The 18,449-nt window shown below is 46.4% G+C and overlaps 1 protein-coding gene across 1 annotated transcript; it reads left to right on the forward strand.

Moving 5' to 3' along the window:
* The first annotated feature begins 13,949 nt into the window (after nucleotides 1-13,949).
* SOX17 (SRY-box transcription factor 17) lies at nucleotides 13,950-16,716 on the forward strand. Its single transcript, XM_081110951.1, has 2 exons — nucleotides 13,950-14,277; nucleotides 14,877-16,716. The coding sequence occupies exons 1-2, from the start codon at nucleotides 13,971-13,973 to the stop codon at nucleotides 15,791-15,793; spliced, it is 1,224 nt and encodes a 407-aa protein (XP_080967077.1). The 5' UTR covers nucleotides 13,950-13,970; the 3' UTR covers nucleotides 15,794-16,716.
* The last annotated feature ends 1,733 nt before the right edge of the window (nucleotides 16,717-18,449 follow it).

Below are 18,449 nucleotides of genomic sequence, written 5' to 3' on the forward strand. Positions count from 1 at the left end.
AAAGCTTTGAGTCATAATTTTTGCCCTTTGGTGAAAGGCATTAAAGATGGCGCAGGCTAAATCTGTTTTGTGAAACAAAGTGATAAGATGAAGTTAAGATCCTTTCCTTTGAAAAAAAAATTTTTTTTTGGACAAATAATCAGAGGCTAAGAACCTAAGATAGCTTTTTGCATATTTGCTTTGTCAACAGTTAAGTTGACACAACAGGAATCCCCAGTTTTGGGGTGCAGTGAAGAAGGAAACTTTATTCGGCACAAGACAGCTCAAATGTGGTACAAAAAGACTATGAGAACAGCATCGCTATGGAACAGCTCAGTAATGTTACAGCTCAGGGATGACACAGCAACAGCTGTGGTACAGCATAGCTGTGAGGTGGCCCTGGGTCCATGGCTCTCCAGCTAGTCAGAGAGGAGCTGATTTACAGAGAGGGAAATTGCTACCCCCATTCCTGACTGGCTCATCCTCCTGCAAATGAGGACTCCAAGTCCTCACAGCTTGATTGGTCCAAAAAGCATTGTCCTGATTGGTCAGAATGGAACCACTCTGATTGGTCAGTGAAGATGCAAAAGGTGTGGGGGAGTTACCTGCACAGCTCTGATTGGATGGGGAAAGTCTCAGTCCTACTGATTGAAGCACAATTACAGAAACTTTTTTATGAGGTCTGGTTCCGACAGCAGGTATAGTGCAGGTCGGCAATTCAGCGCAGGCTTCTCCCTGAAGTGTAGTTTCCGTGACAGAGAAACCGCTGCTAGGCTCTGCTTTTAAATTGGAGCCCAGTTAGCCTCCAGGAGCCCTTCTTGGTAGGTATTTCCTTTCTCAGGATCCGCAGTTTTTTTAGAAATAATAGCATTCAGTGTACTGTAAACTTAAATTGGCATACAGTACAGTTTTCCTCTATGGTGCAACAATTCTATTGTATATCATTAACAATTTACTATTTTTAACATGTTAAAGCAATGTTTGCCAGGACCACTAAGATGCTTGTGATACAGATTCCCAGAGCCTTCTCCAGACTGAGTAGAATCTCTCTTGTGAGGAGTTTGGGAAACTGCTTGGAGCATGCTCTCCTAAGAGTTTAATGATAATACACTAAATTTAGGATAATGTTATTTGTTATTCAAAGTTAGTCTAAGGACATAGAAAGTACCACTGCAAAAATACTGACTAGTCCGGTGGGGTGTGGCTCAGTGGTTGAGAGTTGACCTATGAACCAGGAGGTCATGGTTCCTCCTGGTCAAAGAACATACAGGGGATTGAGTGCTTGATCCCCAGGAGGGGGCGAGCAGGAGTCAGCCAATCAATAATTCTCTCTCATCATTGATGTTTCTATCTCTCTCTCCCTCTCCCTTCTTCTCTGAAATCAATAAAAAAATATATTTTAAAAAATGAATAAAAAGCACATTGTCCTAAGTTCAAGCCAGGCCAGAATGTTCATAGTAACCTAAGGAAACTAGAGTCCTCCAAGCTTTGGAGGAACAATACAATGGCTAATAGGAAGGGGAAGAATCAGGCTTTTTGCAGAAAAATGGGAATGAAAGGAATTTTTGGCACAGTATTCCAAATGTCCTTACAAAGTGAGAAGTTAGATGAGTTGGGGATGGGTATGAAGAGAGTTTGACCAAAAAGTCTGATCTCATTGGTAAGACAACAGGCGCCTGGAGTGAGCCTACACCATTCACAAAGCAGCACACTTCAGCGTGTGCTGTCAGAGCTCTAAATGCTGTAGGTGAAGGACTACATCCTTTAGCTTTGGCTTCTGGCACCAGAGCCCCCAAACTAACTATTAGAAACTTCAGTTTCTTCACTGGTAAACGAAAATGTATTTATGATGTGTAGGAATAGCTGAGGTTAATAATATAGGAATATAGGTTTAAATTTTTGTCTCATGAATAACCTTGTTCACCAGTCAATATGTCAATAAATGGCTTTCTGTTGATGGAGTGCCTGTGAATGGTAGAAGTTTTCATCTATTGTCAGTTTGATATCTCCTTTACAAAAAATAAATAAATAGGAACCTAAAATGAAAATGAAAAGAGGGCTGCTGTTTTAAGGCCCTGCTCTTTCTGCAAGAGGCTGAGACTGAGGCCTGGGCCCTGAGGGTGGGACTGCCTACTGCCTGTCTGTGCTGGCCTGCAGCAGAGGTAGAGAAACTGCAAGTAAATAGGTTGGAACTTTGGTACCAATTTGAGAATAATTTGATGTCTGCTGAAGCTTCTAAAAAATGGAAGCTGTATTTTGCACAAAATACAATTTTTTTTTTATTTTTCTAGTGATTTGGGGTTTTTTTTCTGTATTTTAAGTTTCATTCTGTGACAGATTGGAAATAACGAAAAAATCTGATCTTTCTCCACAGACAGTTTGAGAAGCCCTACCTTAAAGAAAATTTCATTTGTATCAGCATTTCAATGTATCACGTAGGAGTCATTTTCTCCCTAGAAATAGTGACCTGAGCATAGAGAGAGGGGGGTGGGGAAGGGACAAGGGCGCCTGCCCTCAGATCTCCCCATTGTTTGCCATGGGCGTAGGGACCTTTCTTAGTCAACCTGCAGGTGGCTTGACAGAGATTCCTTCTTCCCAGCTCCTGGCTCCAGGTGATAGCTGTGGTCTCATCCCCTCAGCAAACACCTTCAAAGAGCTGGCGGTAGATATGAAGTGGGCAGGAAGATTGGCTCTTTCCAAACAGAGGGAGATTGTGGAGGGAGAGTAGGTGAAAATCATATTCTTAATCACAAACAAACACAATTAACTGGCAACTGGATTAAGATATCTAATCAGTCAAAATTATTTAGAGGCTCTTATAACCATCACCCTTCTTTTGGAAAGTCTTAGTTACACTGTGAGATAATACTGTTAATGAAACACATGTCCATAGGGAACATTCCTCCTCTTAAAGTGACATAATGAAGCTTCAATAAAAACTCTAAGAGGGAAGGCTGTTTTGTTTTTAAAGAAAGGACATGAAAATGCATAGTAAAAAACTATCCAGCAGTCAAAAGTGTCCCCAGTTTTGGTCTATCTGAAGACATAGGGGAAATCCTTTAAGGTGCTCAGTTTCAGGCGATCTTTTATTCATTCAACCAATCTGTTGCGCCCTTATGACATAACAATCACTAACTGTTCTGGGCACAGGGATACAGCAATGCACGTCACAGAAAATGAAAGCTAGCATTTTAATGGGGAGAGGGCTAGACAGTAAACAAACACAAAATATGATGACTGCTAATAATGAGGGCTTTAAGAAATTATTAAGCAGGTGACAAGTTTGTGGGGGAGGTGGCAGACGTTGGCTATTTTAGGTAGGATGGTCTCTCAGAGTAGGTGTCATAGAATGAGGGAGCTAGCCATAAAAAAATATTGGGGACCTTGGTTCTATGCAGAGGAAAGAGAATATATGCTTTGAAGGGGAAAGAGCTCAGCATGTTTTAGGAATATCCAGAGGCCAGTTGTTGAGAACATAGTGATGGAGACAAAGAATAGTGAGAGATGGGAGTAAATTAAGCCAGTTTATGTGGGACCACATGGGCTACCATAATGGATAGGATATTTGCATATGATTGAACTACAATTGGTGATTATAGGTTATGCATGTGAATCAGAAATGTTCACTATTAAGATATAGTCAAATCAAATGCTAGGCAAAATGTTGGAGTTTATTTACATTAAGCCCTGGTCTGGTAGCTCAATTAGTTAGAGCATCGTCCCTGATACGCCAAGATTTGGGGTTTGATCCCTGGTTAGGGCACCTAGAAGAATCAACTAATGAATGCATATATAAATGGAACAACAAATTAATGTTTCTCTCTCCCACTCAAAAAGCAATTTAAAAATTTTTTAAAAAATATTTACATTAATTAACTTTATAGATAGCTATTATAATTCACTTGTTAAATAGAATAAAATAAGAATTGGCAAAATCAAATTAGCAAAGGCCCTTCAACTATTGAAGACTTAATCTGCTAAAAAATTAAAGCTTCAATTTGAACAACTATCCTAAAACCAAATTGATCTGTTAGGTCTGTTTTGTAGGTTTTACTACATACAATGACCAATCCAGCTGATGCATACACACATGATTCCTATTTGTTAAATCATGCATGTTTGCAGCCTTTACTTAACCAGAGGTTGCTCCTTCTAGCTCTGGGATGTTTTATCATCCCCTTCTCTGTAGAACGGACCCTGTAAGAATTTTATTCAATTTTCTAAAAGGAGAAAAGATTTGCCAAGGAGAGAAGAGCCTGCGATGTGCCCTGGGTTGTCTATTGCAAATGAACTTTACCTGCTCACTGTCAGGGTGGCAGAGGCTGCCTGCAGCGCATCCCCTGAGCTACGCTGAGAGAGAGGAGTCCTGGAAGATGCAGTTCAGGTAGGAGCTGAGCCTGATTTGGAGGCTCACGGGCTGGTCTTCATTTTAATATAGTTCCACTGGACTTTCTTTTCCTCTCTCACCCTGAAGATGGAAATGACTCATGGCAACTCAGTGATGCATAGAAGCAGTGTAAATTAGATTGGCCAACCTCTGCACTTTGGGCAAGTCATGAAATCTGATGTTATGCATTATTTTTTTTTGGGGGGGGGGAGGTTTAAGATCATGGAGAGTAATGTGTGTGTGGGTGTGGCTGACAGAGGGGAGAGGCAATACATTTATGAAGTATTTCCTCAAAGTTGCCACAAATTCTATGAACACTACTGGAAAATATTATTTAATACTTATTTTTATTTCTTTCTTATACCTGGAGTGAAAGAAATGCTAGTTTTGCTTTAGCCATAACTGAAACCCAAGGAACATTTTTTGTTTGTTTTAAATGCACTATCTTATAATTTCAAAAGTATAGGCAGTCCCATGCAAAACAAACAAAAATAATACCTTGTGATTTTGTTTTTAATTTATTCTTGAGGACTTTTCTAATAAGTAAAGAGAGTAAATAAGAAAACTTTGATATTTTAGTTTACGGTTACATTTTATACTTAAAATAATTTTAGAATAAATTTAAACAAGTTAAGTATTTCCTTCCCTTGCTTCCAAACATGGAAAACAGAGTGCTGGGGAGATCTGCACAGAGGTAGCAGTGTGCCTGGGAGCCCAGAAAAGGGGATCCCAGAGCAGACAGGTAGTAGCTGGAAGACTGATTACAGTGAGCAAATATGTGGACATAGTGAGGGTAACGAGAGCCAGGTTTCTTATGTTAGAAAAGGGATTTACAAACATGGAAAGGTAGCAGGCTAGCAAGAACCTGAGATGTTGGGTTGGAGTTATCATCAATTAACTCATAACTTTAATAGTTTTTAGAAGTAAATATAGAAATAGTTATAGATATAGGTGTGTCTCTGTACATGCACAATGTATGCATGTTTCCTAGCTCCGTCTGCTGAGGGTATCTAGGAGTGATGGTACCCCAGTGTTGATGAGAACCCACATCTTGGTTTCTAAATGTCATCTTTCACTAAATGATCCTCTTGATTCCTTGGAGAAATCACTGAATCAGGGCACAGACACAAACAGTACAAGATGAGCCTGGAATATTATGTTAGTGCCAAAAAGAAAGGAATAATCAAAGAATGATAGGACATCCAGACACACATACTCATACACACACACTAGCACACTTTTTAAAAAAATGTATTTTATTGATGTTTTACAGAGAAGAAGGGAGCGGGATAGAGGGCTAGAAACATCGATGAGAAAGATGAGAGAGAAACATCGATCAGCTGCCTCCTGCACGCCCCCTACTGGGGATGTGCCCACAACCAAGGTACATGCCCTTGACTGGAATCGAACCTGGGACCCTTCGGTCCGCAGGCTGATGCTCTATCCACTAAGCCAAACCGGTTAGGGCATCACTAACCCACTTTTACTCGGCATTTTTACTTTGCAAACGTCTTTGTGATTTTTTACTCACTTCTTTATCTGGAAAATTTAGGAAGAGGTCAGATCTTTTCCCCTTCAATTTTAAAGAAAATAATTTTTTAAGACAATGAGGCAGTTTAAGTGACTACAGTTTACCTGGTACCAAATTATTGAATAACCAAGACTAGAATTTAGAATCTTTTCATTATACTGCACTGAAAGATCGAAGCAAGGTTTGTGTATCTTGGATTACTCTTCCTTTAAATACATGTGTACCTGACACAGTATCAAAATTAAATGTTGTTTCCAAGCCTTTAGAAGAAGAATCTAGTTCTAGTCCTACCTAGGAAAGTGCTGATTGCAAGGTGTCTGCATTGCAAAGGTTTTTCTAGTGGAATACCGAATGTTTTACAATTCAGTGTATTTTTTCCTTTTCAGTCTTAACATTGGTTTAGAAGACTGACACATAAAACAAAAAGTTTTTTTTACCAACAAAGTAAAAATGTTCACATTTAAATGCAATTAGAAAATGCACAGTAGTGTATAGGCCTCTCTGAAAGCTTTTGCTAATGCAAGGAACAATTTTTATTAAAGCAGGACATTAGTTATTGCTAGTTATAAATAGATGCCACAATATTATCAAATTCCATTAATTTTTTTTCTTGAGAACATTTGTTTAGTTGTTACAATGCATTTACCTTCAGTAGTAGGGTAGCTTTTTTCTTATTTATTCACCCAAGATATTCTCAGATACTAGCATGCATTAATTTAAATTTCATTTTATTATTAAATACCTTATGTGCCAGCCCCTACTCTAAGCAGCTCATGAACAATTAACTCATTTTATCCTCATAAAACTCTCTGAGGTCATTTCTATAATTATCCCCCTCTTTACACAGTGAGTCCAGAGACGTGAAGCAGTATGTTCAGGGATGCACAGCTGGGCAACTGTAGAACTAGGATTCAATCCCAAGCAGTTCAATGCCCAATTGTGCTCATAAGTAATGTGCCAGGCTGCACAGAGCCTCGGACTTACAGATGTTGGAGAATTATCTGTCGATTAAATGAATAGAGTATTCTCTTGTCTCTTAGACTGATTTGGAAGTCCTAAGTGAATTATCCAATTGCTCTGTGCCTTAATTTTCCACTTCGTAAAAGAAAAGCATTGATAATATTTGCCACCCATTTCTCTTCTAAACAACAGTAAGAATGGAGGGAATTACTTTACCTAGCTGCTATGTGTATGTTTTTGTGCCTTAAAGCAGTGGTTCTCAACCTTCTGGCCCTTTAAATATAGTTCCTCATGTTGTGACCCCCAACCATAAAATTATTTTCGTTGCTACTTCATAACTGTAATGTTGCTACTGTTATGAATGGTAATGTAAGTATCTGATATGCAGGATGGTCTTAGGCGACTCCTGTGAAAGGGTCGTTTGACCCCCAAAGGGGTCGCGACCCACAGGTTGAGAACCACTGCCTTAAAGGCTCAGTCAGCAGTAAGTCTAGAGGAGAACAACATGAATAGACCTGAAACATGTGATGAGACCTGAAACATGTAGACCTGAGACCACAACAATTCAGTGTAATTAATGGTCTCTGTCTGAATGAGTGTGAAGTACACTTTGGAGACCTCAACTTCCTTTTATTTGAACTTTATTCCCATATAATTTTGAACTGTTTTCTTTTTTTCCAGCTGAATTAGAATTTGTATGAAATAATACTCAAAATAACTGAGATGTCATGTAGGGCTTAGACTATGTGATTTAATAAAAATACCTAATTGTAGATCTCTGAAATGAAAATGCTTTCTTGTTACAGCGCTGCATCACTGATGTTAAATATTTTCTCATGACCTGGTTAGGGATAGCTCTAGAAATTTCTGTTCTAAGGGTCCTTAATCTAGCTCTATCACTGTCTTTGTTTATTGACTACGAATTCCAGCAGGTTCTTCATTAGCTATAGACATGGCATGGAAAGAAATTCAAAACAGGACTCACTCCAGTTACCAGCAAGGACAAACAGGTGGCCCAAGTCAACAAGTCACCAATCTTTTCCAGGCTCAATCTCCCCTTTTGAAAATTGAGGATAATAGCAAAGGCTGCCTACCTCCAGGGCTACCGTGAGGATCAGACCAGTTAATGTGTGTTGAAAATGCTTTGTAAACTGTACTCTAGGATTATGAAGAAATTAATACTAAAGATGCTTGTGTTTAAAAATCCCCAAAGATAGAAATTTGCTTATGCATTATATCCACACACAAAATTTTCAATGTAGATTCTTGGCCTGCAGTTCCATGTCGAATGAGTTCAGAAAAGCAATAGGACTTAATCCTCAGAAGAGGTGGGTTTCTGGTGCTTAATGGTTGGAGGCTGAGCTCCTGGTGAAGGAGAGGGTGAGAGAGAAAGTGCAGGCCACAAGTCAGATGATCACATGGCCTGCACAGACGTGTCTGAGATGAAAACTGAGTCTTTGCTGAGGTTTATGAGAAAATTCTTAGTGCCTTGCCTTGAGGGAGATGACCATATGACTCTACCAAAAAGGTCAACCATTATAGTATCCATAAGCATTTATTGAATACCAACAGACTGCTGAAGGAATATAAAGATGAAATGGCCCTAACCGGTTTGGCTCAATGGATAGAGTGTCGGCCTGCGGACTCAAGGGTCTCAGGTTCGATTCCGGTCAAGGGCATGTACCTTGGTTGCAGGCACATACCCAGTAGGGAGTGTGCAGGAGGCAGCTGATCGCTATTTCTTTCTCTCTCATCGATGTTTCTAACTCTCTATCCCTCTCCCTTCCTCTCTGTAAGAAATCAATAAAATATATTTTTTAAAAAAAGATGAAATGAACCAAAGGCCCTGTGTTGCTGTTAAAGACTATTGACAAAGTTGTTAGCAAGGACCAAGGAAGGAACTGAGAGGAAAATTCAGGTTAACAGAGGTCAATGAAGAGTGACTGCAAAGAAATTTAGCAAGGATGCCTAGCATCTTCTCTCCTGTTATTTGAAAGCAAATGCAGGTACAGTTTTAAAACCTGATATCTGTTTGTGACTAAAGCAGCACAGAGCTGTCGGGAGTGGTCTGTCCTGTGATCTATTAACTTTGATCACTTCCATGGTCACAGAATGCACACCTTGCCCTAAGCAACCCCTGGCAAAATCCAGCCCTGCTGACTTGGGAAACTTGGCAAGCCAGAGTTCTTGGGGTGGCAAGGCAACCTATTACATCTACTAGAAAAAATATCTCAAAGTGCTTGACCTACTGATGTCAGCATCACCTTTACATGCGGGGGTGGTGGTGGGGGTGGGGGTGGAACAGGCCTTAGAACACCCAGCTGGAAGTGAAAAAGTCAGGGAGGCACTGCATTGTACATTCCTCCGAGGCAGGGGCCGTGTCTGCTCTCCTTCGGGTGGGAGTGCAAGTGGACATGCTACTGATAAGAGGCTGTCTGGCCAGTTGAGAACACAACTCTACAGGGGAAGCCTGGCCTCTTCCAGGGTGTGAATACGGTGAGAGTCAGAGGTTAGCAGAACTGGGTGCATGGAAGCCAGGACGTTATTGAAAGTCCCTGTGAAGTGACAAGGCAGATGTGAAGGGACTGGGCTGGGCAGTGTGTGTGTCATTTGTCTCAGGGAATGAACTGGCTGCTTCTCCCTTACACCCAAGGCTCCCCCATCACACACACACACACACACACACACACACACACACACACACACACACTGCTTCTTCCTTACACCCAAGGCTCCCCCATCACACACACACACACACACACACACACACACACACACTGCTTCTTCCTTACACCCAAGGCTCCCCCATCACACACACACACACACACACACACACACACACACACACACTGCTTCTTCCTTACACCCAAGGCTCCCCCATCACACACACACACACACACACACACACACACACACACACACACACACACACGAGTCAGAGGTTCCCAGAGTCAGAAAATAAAGGGAAGGAGCCCACACTTCAACCCGGGACCACAGCGGGGACTGGGGGGCGGGTATCTAAGAAACACCCCCGCGGAGGACAAGTTCTTTGCAGGGAAGTGGACCGGGAACAGCACATTTCCTGCTTTGCCTGTGCAAACCCCAGGCGGGGCCAAGCGGGAACAGGGTTACGGTCCAGTTGTCGCCCGCTGCCAGGAAGGGGTCCGGGGTGGCCTGGAAGGGTCGGCGAACTGGGGAGAGATGCAGGGGGCAGAGAGTGAGAGAGGGAGTGAACCCTGGACGCACGCCTGCCTCCCACCCTCTTTCGGAACAAGTGTCCCCAAAGACCCTCTAGCCGAGGCCCCTTTTCTGCTCGGGCGGGAGAAGCCAGCCGCTGCAGCAGACGGGCAGAGCTGAGGCGCCAGGTGCGAGGGACGCGGGATCGGACGCTCAGGGGCTTCCGGGGTGGGGGTGAGGGTGCTGAGCCGCGTCGGAGCGGGCGGTCGCGATCTACCCCACCACTCCTTCCTCCTCACCTCTCAAGGCCTCCGATCTGGCTTCCCGGACCCACGGGGGACTGGCCCAGGGACGGGGAGGAGACGCAAAAGGTATCCAGAGGCGCGGTGCGAATGGACGGCGTCCGGCTGCGCGGTCCTACCTGAGCTGTGCGGAGCCCCGACCGCACTCCGATGCGCCCCGCTTCGCGATCGGCTCCGGGAGGCCGCCGAGGGCGCGCGATTTATAAGTGCAAAGGTCTTATTGTTGTTCTTTGTCCAAAGCACATCATTGTTTATTGGAGGCCGCCCCGGCGTTTCCCCGGGGTTGGCGGCGCGCACTCCCCTCCCCGCCTCCACGGACTTACTCCTCAGGGCCAACCCGCATACATCTGGGTGCCCAGGGCCATTCCTATGGGCATAAGTGCCCCGGGTCTGGCTCCCGCTTCCTGAGCATCTAAAACACAGAAGCCTGCAGGAAGTCACCCAGCCTTTGCCTGGTCACTCAGGGGCCCAGGAAAAGCGCGGGTTTAACTCCGGGTCGGAGCCACAGCTCCTCACCTACCCGGGCGATTTCTGCGCTTGCAGGCCAGGGTCCCCAGTGGTAACGGGCACAATTCCTTGCCGCGCTAGCCGCTTCTTCACCCAGCTTTTGGAGCCTCAGGTGTGGCCTGGGCACCTTGAGCGCGATTAGTAGCCAGGAGCCCAGAAATCCTAGACTGTGCAATGCGAATGCACCCGGGTGTACAAGGCTCTTACTCGCCAAAGTTGCTTGAATCACCCCCTCCCTCCTGCCCCCCCTCCCCACCCCCGCCGCCTGTAAATCTCTCGTGTTGAGAAAAGCAAGGCTTGCAGGAAGCCGCTCCGGATGTTTGCTGCGTTTCATGTGGCGTTTGTGGCTGGCTCCGATAACGTCCTAGGCTCCGCTTCCAACACCGCATTTAGAGACGGAAATAGGAGAGTCCACACAGGGGGGCTGGTTTGCGGTGCCGCAGCCCCCAACACGCTCCCCCCTATATGTATGACACATGAATGATCAGTACGAGAAATTGGATCTAGGTAACGGTATGTAACATGGATTAGTCTTGGAAAGGCATCCTCATGTCTTCCTGGCAACTGGGAGTAAATCGCTGCTTTATAACGCTCCGGGGAAATGCTATAAGAGGCAGGGGGAGGGGCGCTCACAGCTGAAGCTCCAACGGCGTGGGTGCAGTACTCTCACCTGGTTCTCAGCCATTTTGCCCAACAAAAACCAGTAGTGAGTCTTCAGGCACAAGTGCACATAATCATGGGGAGCCCCAGGTTTTCTTCCCGGGCAGTTTATCCACGCTCTTGGCACGTCTCCGTGCAAAGGAGTGCGGGAGGTAGAACCCGAGGATGAAGAAACTGTACAAGGGCCAATCGGTGCATATGCATTTTTGGACTCACACCTAGACTGTGTTCTCATTTTATTTTTTTATGGAATCAGTCGAATAGATGTGACCGATAAAACGGATTCTGGAGTGGGCACTGTTTTTGTTTAGTGTTTAATCTTTATTCTAAGATAATACTTATTAATTCATAAAAAAAACCACTTTGCACTAATAGAAAATTCTACATTGACATCTTTGAAAGGACCTTTATGACTATCTAGAAAATTAGAGGAGATCGCCCAGGAAACATCAAGGGGCAAGGCACTGGGGGATTAATTTGTTCTCTATATTCCTATCATTTCCTTACTTATATAACCAGTTGCAAGGCAATTATGCTTCATTTTCATGTTCCCCCATTTTCCCCCAGAAATAAGTAAAGCTTTAAAGGAAAAGTATGTAATCGGTTAAATTTAAGTCACCCATCATCTCCCTAAGATTTTCTTAAGTAGATTAATTATTTTTTCTTGTCTGAACATGAGAGATCCAGGAACTAGAAATACTTTCTCGATTTGTCCCCAGAAGGAAGACTGGTTGCTACAGGTAAGGGGGGAGCAGGGGAGAAGGGGGAGGAGGTAGGGCAGACTGCACAAATCCTCACACAGTGAAAGCTGGCTTAAAATAAGTGTGTGGGACTTTTTCGGAGACCTGGCAATGTCTGTTTCCAAAGCTCTGTGTTTCTTTATTTTTATGGACGCCACTAAGAAGCAGGCTTGACCGATTACTCTGTCATGGTAATAGCACACAAAAAGCTGCAGCATTTACTTCCCAGGTCCTGATGGAAACCCTAGTGTTTCATCACCCCTTCACAATAAACAAAACAAAAAATCTGTTCTTGAGATTTGATGCATTGATTTCTTTGCAACGTTATCTAATTATGCAAAAGCTGTTTCCTTCTTTCTTTGCCTTAGAAAACAACACAAATACACAAATACAACGTAGTGACTAGGAACTCCAAGTCTGAAGGCAGACTACCGGAGAGGAACTCTACTCCCCAATGCTGTGACCTCAGGCAAGTTCCTGAACCTCTCTGTGCCTGTTTCCTCTCCTGTATGATACAAAGTGTCTGCCTCATGGGGTTATGAGGATAATTTGCTGTTTGGATGGCTCTAAGAAGAGTGTGACATGTGCCATATATGAGTGCAATATAAGGGCTTGTTCAAAAATTCCACTGGAAAGTTTTCTCAGATTTAAACACAAATTTAACAGCCATTCAGATTTTCATTTCTGTCTGCAGAAGCATATAAGAATTTTTAATACCTCCAGCAAAACGACCTTACACAGCCCCTAAGAGCTACAGTTATTTTGCCACTCAAAAGGATGGCTGTCTTTCCTCTACAGATGGGCATTTAGGTAAATATTGTGGTTTCTTTTTTATCACATTTTAGAAATCAAAACTAAGTCTTGCCAATTTTACTGGATACACATGAGAAGACTTTGTTTACTCTACGTTCATGTACACACTTCCAGTGGTTGGTTCTCGTTATGCACAAAGGCTTTAAGTTCTTCTGGATGACGGGGTATTGGCTACAGAATGTCATTCCATATCTAACCTTGTTTTAAAAATTAAAATTTTACCTCGGACATAACATTTTGAATATAATACACCAAGCAAGTTGAGTCCTTTGGGAAAAGAATCTATTTTTTTTTTTATCAACAGTGTCTATTTCATTGGATAAAACACTTGAAAAAGACACCTGTGGGTTCCTTGGTAGAAGCGAGGTCCCCCACCACTGAAACAGCTTGGCTCCTGTAATCAAGAGTGGGTGCTTAGTGTGTTGATCCAAATTACTGTGCCCAATTACTTCTACCCAGCACCCCTGAAGGTTTAGGAAGAATCCCTCTTTCTGGGTCTGCGAGGTCGTGGCTCCAGCCAGTTTTCCCCGCAGGCAGGTGTAGGTTTGTGGGTGCGGGGATTGGGGAGGGGACAAGGGCGGTTGTGGATTGAGCTGGGACTGGGGACTCGGAGGGCCGGCTGGGCGTGGGCCTAACGACTATGGACCGGCCCGCCCCCGCTGCTCTATTGGCCACAGCGGTGCAGAAAAGGCCCCGCAGCCCGGGGGTGGCCGCAGTGTCATCGGGCCGGCGGGGGCGCTGGCTGCGCGGTGGGCTGGGACTGGCCTGGAACGCCGGTGGCGGGTTCGGGCCCGAGAGACTCCAGCAGCCCGCGTGGCATCTCCCTCTCTCGCTCCCCACCCCCTCCCCCCCGCATCGGGGGAGGCGGCGTGTCTGGCCGAGAGTTGTGGGGCGCGGAGCAGGGCTGGAGCGCCATGAGCAGCCCGGATGCGGGGTACGCCAGTGACGACCAGAGCCAGAGCCGGATCGCGCTGCCCGCGGTGATGGCCGGGCTGGGCCCCTGCTCCTGGGCCGAGTCGCTGAGTCCCCTCGGGGACGTGAAGGTGAAGGGTGAGGCGGCGGCGAGCGGCGGGGCGCCGGCCGGGGCCGCGGGCCGGGGCAAGGGCGAGTCTCGCATTCGGCGGCCGATGAACGCCTTCATGGTGTGGGCGAAGGACGAGCGCAAGCGCCTGGCGCAGCAGAACCCCGACCTGCACAACGCCGAGCTGAGCAAGATGCTGGGTGAGTCCGACCCCGCGGCCCTGGGGAGTGAGGACCGCGGACCTGCTGGCTGGGCCCGAAAAGGGTGCGGGTCCTGCGCCCGAGGCCGGCGGCGCACGGCGCCAGCCCTTCCCTAGGGCCGTCCGTCCTCCTCCCGTCGCGCTCCTCCGGGCTTTTCCACGGGCTCCCACCTCGGCCCTCCGTGTCCGAAGTACTTGGGTGACGGGAGCGCGGGTACCAGGGCCCTGGAGAGGCGGCCTCCCGCGCATCCCAGGGATGGCGAGGGCACCCCTGGCGTCCAGCGGGGCTGACCCTTTCCTGGGGAGACTTTTTCCGTTCCTCCAACGACCGGGCGTGGATGAGCCGGGCAGCCGCTCCCCGGAGGCTGAAATCGGGGGTGAGGGGGGGATGGGGGTGCCCTTAGAAGACCCGAGATCTCTTGTATTCCCCAAGTACTCGGATCCCGCCCCACCTCCGGAGCCCATACTTTCACTTTTCCCTTGGCCCCTTACCCCTCCAGCTGCACAGTTCAAGGTCGGAGAGGGGGGATTGGGGGGCCCGGGAGAGGGAACTCGCGAAGTGAACCCCGCGCTCCTCTCCCCCTCCCCACGACCCCGCAGGCAAGTCGTGGAAAGCGCTGACGCTGGCGGAGAAGCGGCCCTTCGTGGAGGAGGCCGAGCGGCTGCGCGTGCAGCACATGCAGGACCACCCCAACTACAAGTACCGGCCGCGGCGGCGCAAGCAGGTGAAGCGGCTGAAGCGGGTGGAGGGCGGCTTCCTGCACGGCCTCGCCGAGCCGCCGGCGGCCGCGCTGGGCCCCGAGGGCGGCCGCGGGGCCATGGACGGCCTGGGCCTGCCCTTCCCCGACCAGGGCTTCCCCGCGGGCGCGCCGCTGCTGCCCCCGCACATGGGCGGTCACTACCGCGACTGCCAGGGCCTGGGAGCGGCCCCGCTCGACGGCTACCCGCTGCCCACGCCCGACACGTCTCCCCTGGACGGCGTGGACCCGGACCCGGCCTTCTTCGCCGCGCCGCTGCCCGGGGACTGTCCGGCGGCCGCGGGTCCCTACAGCTACGCGCCGGCCTCGGACTACGCGGGGCCCCCGGAGCCGCCCGGCGGCCCGATGCACTCCAGGCTCGGCCCGGAGCCCGCAGGCCCCGCCATGCCGGGCCTCCTAGCGCCCCCCAGCGCCCTGCACATGTACTACGGCGCCATGGGCTCGCCCGCGGCCGGCGGCGGGCGCGGCTTCCAGATGCCACCGCAGCAGCACCCGCCGGGCCCCGGGCAGCCGTCGCCCCCGCCCGAGGCGTTGTCCTGCCGGGACGGGGCGGACCCCAGCCAGCCCGCCGAGCTCCTCGGGGAGATGGACCGTACGGAGTTCGAACAGTACCTGCACTACGTGTGCAAGCCCGAGATGGGGCTCCCTTACCAGGGACACGACTCGGGCGTGAACCTCCCTGACGGCCACGGGGCCATTTCCTCCGTGGTGTCCGATGCCAGCTCTGCGGTATATTACTGCAACTACCCTGACGTTTGACGGGCTCCGATTCAAGCCCGCCTGCAGGCCAGAAGCACAAACAGTGTTCCACACTTCCTGGAGGAGCTAAGGAAATCCTTAGCCTCATGTTGTTGTGTTTTGAAGTTGCCTTGGCATATAATTTATGGTAATTTATTTTGTCTGACACTTGAACAGTTGGGGGAGAAGAAAAAAAAGTGAGGTTGTATGTTTAAGATTTGTTCCCACAGAGTCATTGCCAAAACCCTGTTTCCCAAGTTCAAGTTGACCAGTTTTGATTTGTCCCAGAACCACTTGCTCCATTTCCTGAAATTTTATTGATCACAGAAATTTTGTCTCGGGTGTCATTTTTCAATCTTAAAATAAAATAAAGCCTGGAATCCTACTTTTTTTTCACTTTGCTAATGCCTCTGTCGCAAACGCCATTTCTTGAGACCAAGGTTAGCTATTACTAGGACTAGACATGTTAATGGTGACATTTAGCACACAGTTACTGTACATTTCTCATTCTCTTACAAGAGTAGCCCTAACCAACTTCAAAGAGAAGCCCTAAAAATGAACGTTAGGATATCCAAATCTGATGTTTTTGCTAGGAAAAGAACCCTTACTGAATGAACCTATTTCAAAAGTGATCATAGTCTTTAAAAAATAATGGTTAATCTTAACACTTTAAATACTTTCAATTTTAATGTATCACTTTTGGTTACCGGAGAGAACGGTCAAGTAATTTTGGTTTTCTAGTTGGTTTTCTATATTTCTTGAGAACTGCTTAAAGAGGCTTTCGTTTTGTTTTTTTCTTGTCATCTGTATTTCACCAATAGTGTTTATATTTCCTCTCTACAATGAACTTGCTTTTAATAATCCCTCACAAATCTACACATTGGGAAGTAGTGTTACTGGATTGAAAATAATTTGAAGGAGTCACAGGAATAAAATGTGTATTTTGATCTCACATATTTTTTTTCATCTTCACTCAAGGACTTGTTTTGATTTTTAGAGAGAGAAAGGGAGAGAGGGAAACATCAATTGGTTGCCTCCGGCACCGGAGGGCAACTTATATATGTGCCCTGACCCTGCAACCGTTTGGGATGCTGCTCCAACCAACTGAGCCACCCTGCCAGGGCTTGACCTTAACTTTTAATGAACCTTACCATCTATCATTTCATTAGGATATTTTGATATTACAGGTTAACTGCATGTGTGGCCAATTACATTTGTTGGCACCTGCAGTGAACTTTGGAGGGATCCAGGGATGACTTGTAGGTAGTGTACTGCCCTAGGACATCACTGCGCGGCCATTCTAGAGAGGAAACGGAGTCACGGGTGTGCAGTGCGGGCTCGGCCCTGCTATGTGCTGCAGCACAGATTGCAGTGTCCCTTTCCATCACATTTTACAGACTGAGACATAAATGGAAACAGATGACTTGTCATGGGCACTTGCTGTGCCAGGGGTGTTGTCCTTGCCATTTGGTACTGAGTCGGAGCCTGATCAGTCCCGTGAGCTTATTCTCCCCATTTTGCAAGTGGGGAAAGGAGACCCTGAGCCCTCGCCTGCCACACGTATGGTAAAAATTTGGTGCTTAAGTTCCTACAACCTGTGTTCTGTTTTCCTTTGTACCAGGGTATGTCCTTGGGCAATGGGAGAACTTACATTCTGGTGGTGAGAAACTGTAACTTTCCACACTAATAACTTTCTAAGATAAAAGGAAGGAGAAAGAGGATAGCTTGAAGCATTTATGTTAAAGAGGGATACTCAGCTGAAATGGTTGGCTAGATTCTCTTGAGGAATGGCAGGGTATATGTTTTGTAGAAAAGGTTCCTGCAAACATTTTGTCTCAGGTGTCATTTTTCAATCTTAAAAAATAAATAAAATCTGGACTTCTACTTTTTCACTTTGCTAGTAGTGCCTCTGTCACAAACGCCATTTCTTGAGACCAATGTTAACTATTAATAGGACTAGACATGTTAATGGTGACATTTAGCACAGTTACTGTAAATTTCTCATTCTCTTATAAGAGTAGGCCTAACCAACTTCAAAGAGAAGCCCTAAAAACAAACATTAGGATGTCCAAGTCTGATATAATGCTTGGAACAGAAAGTTTCAGGGAGGAAAGGTAAGTCTTTTTTGTTTTGTTTTTGCCTCTAGTGCTCTACCCTTTTCCACATGTTTTCTTTCTCTGACCCCAGACAGGTTCTGCTTCCAGCCTGAGTACCTTCTCCCAGATGCCTCAAGAGGCCTCACTTGCTCAGGTTCAAGGCTGAGTCGCCAGTTCAGATCACACCGGATATTTTAGAGCATACTTAATTGTCCCAATGAGATTCAGTTGTACCTTTGGCTGCCACCTCTAAACAAAATTAATAGGGAAAAGGAAAGAAAGAGTGCTTAGGTGGAAGAATCCAAAGTCCCGTTAAGTTACATTCTTAAGTACTCACTAGGGACAGGTGGGAAAATAACAGCCAACATGTTAAGCATTCCCAATGCCTTTCACCCCAATGTAGGGGAATTAGTCTTCCCAATAAGTGGGGGGAGTGGGGGCTGCAGGAACACCCAGCCCACTCAGACTCCGATGAAGTGATCTCGGGTATTAGCTAAAGTTAGCTTTTGTTTTACTTTGGAAGCAAACACACAAAAGATAATATTGCTTCCCTCCCCCATCTCTGCTTCTGAGAGGCTTTA

Source organism: Myotis nattereri (genome assembly GCF_964212035.1).
Source record: "Myotis nattereri genome assembly, chromosome: 17".
Lineage (NCBI taxonomy): Eukaryota > Metazoa > Chordata > Mammalia > Chiroptera > Vespertilionidae > Myotis > Myotis nattereri.

Bases quoted from the DNA above. Each gene is read 5' to 3' on its own strand.
- SOX17 (XM_081110951.1), top strand. From the start codon at position 13,971: ATGAGCAGCCCGGATGCGGGGTACGCCAGTGACGACCAGAGCCAGAGC. The intron at 14,278-14,876 runs GTGAGTCCGACC...ACGACCCCGCAG, and splicing joins CGAGCTGAGCAAGATGCTGG to GCAAGTCGTGGAAAGCGCTG.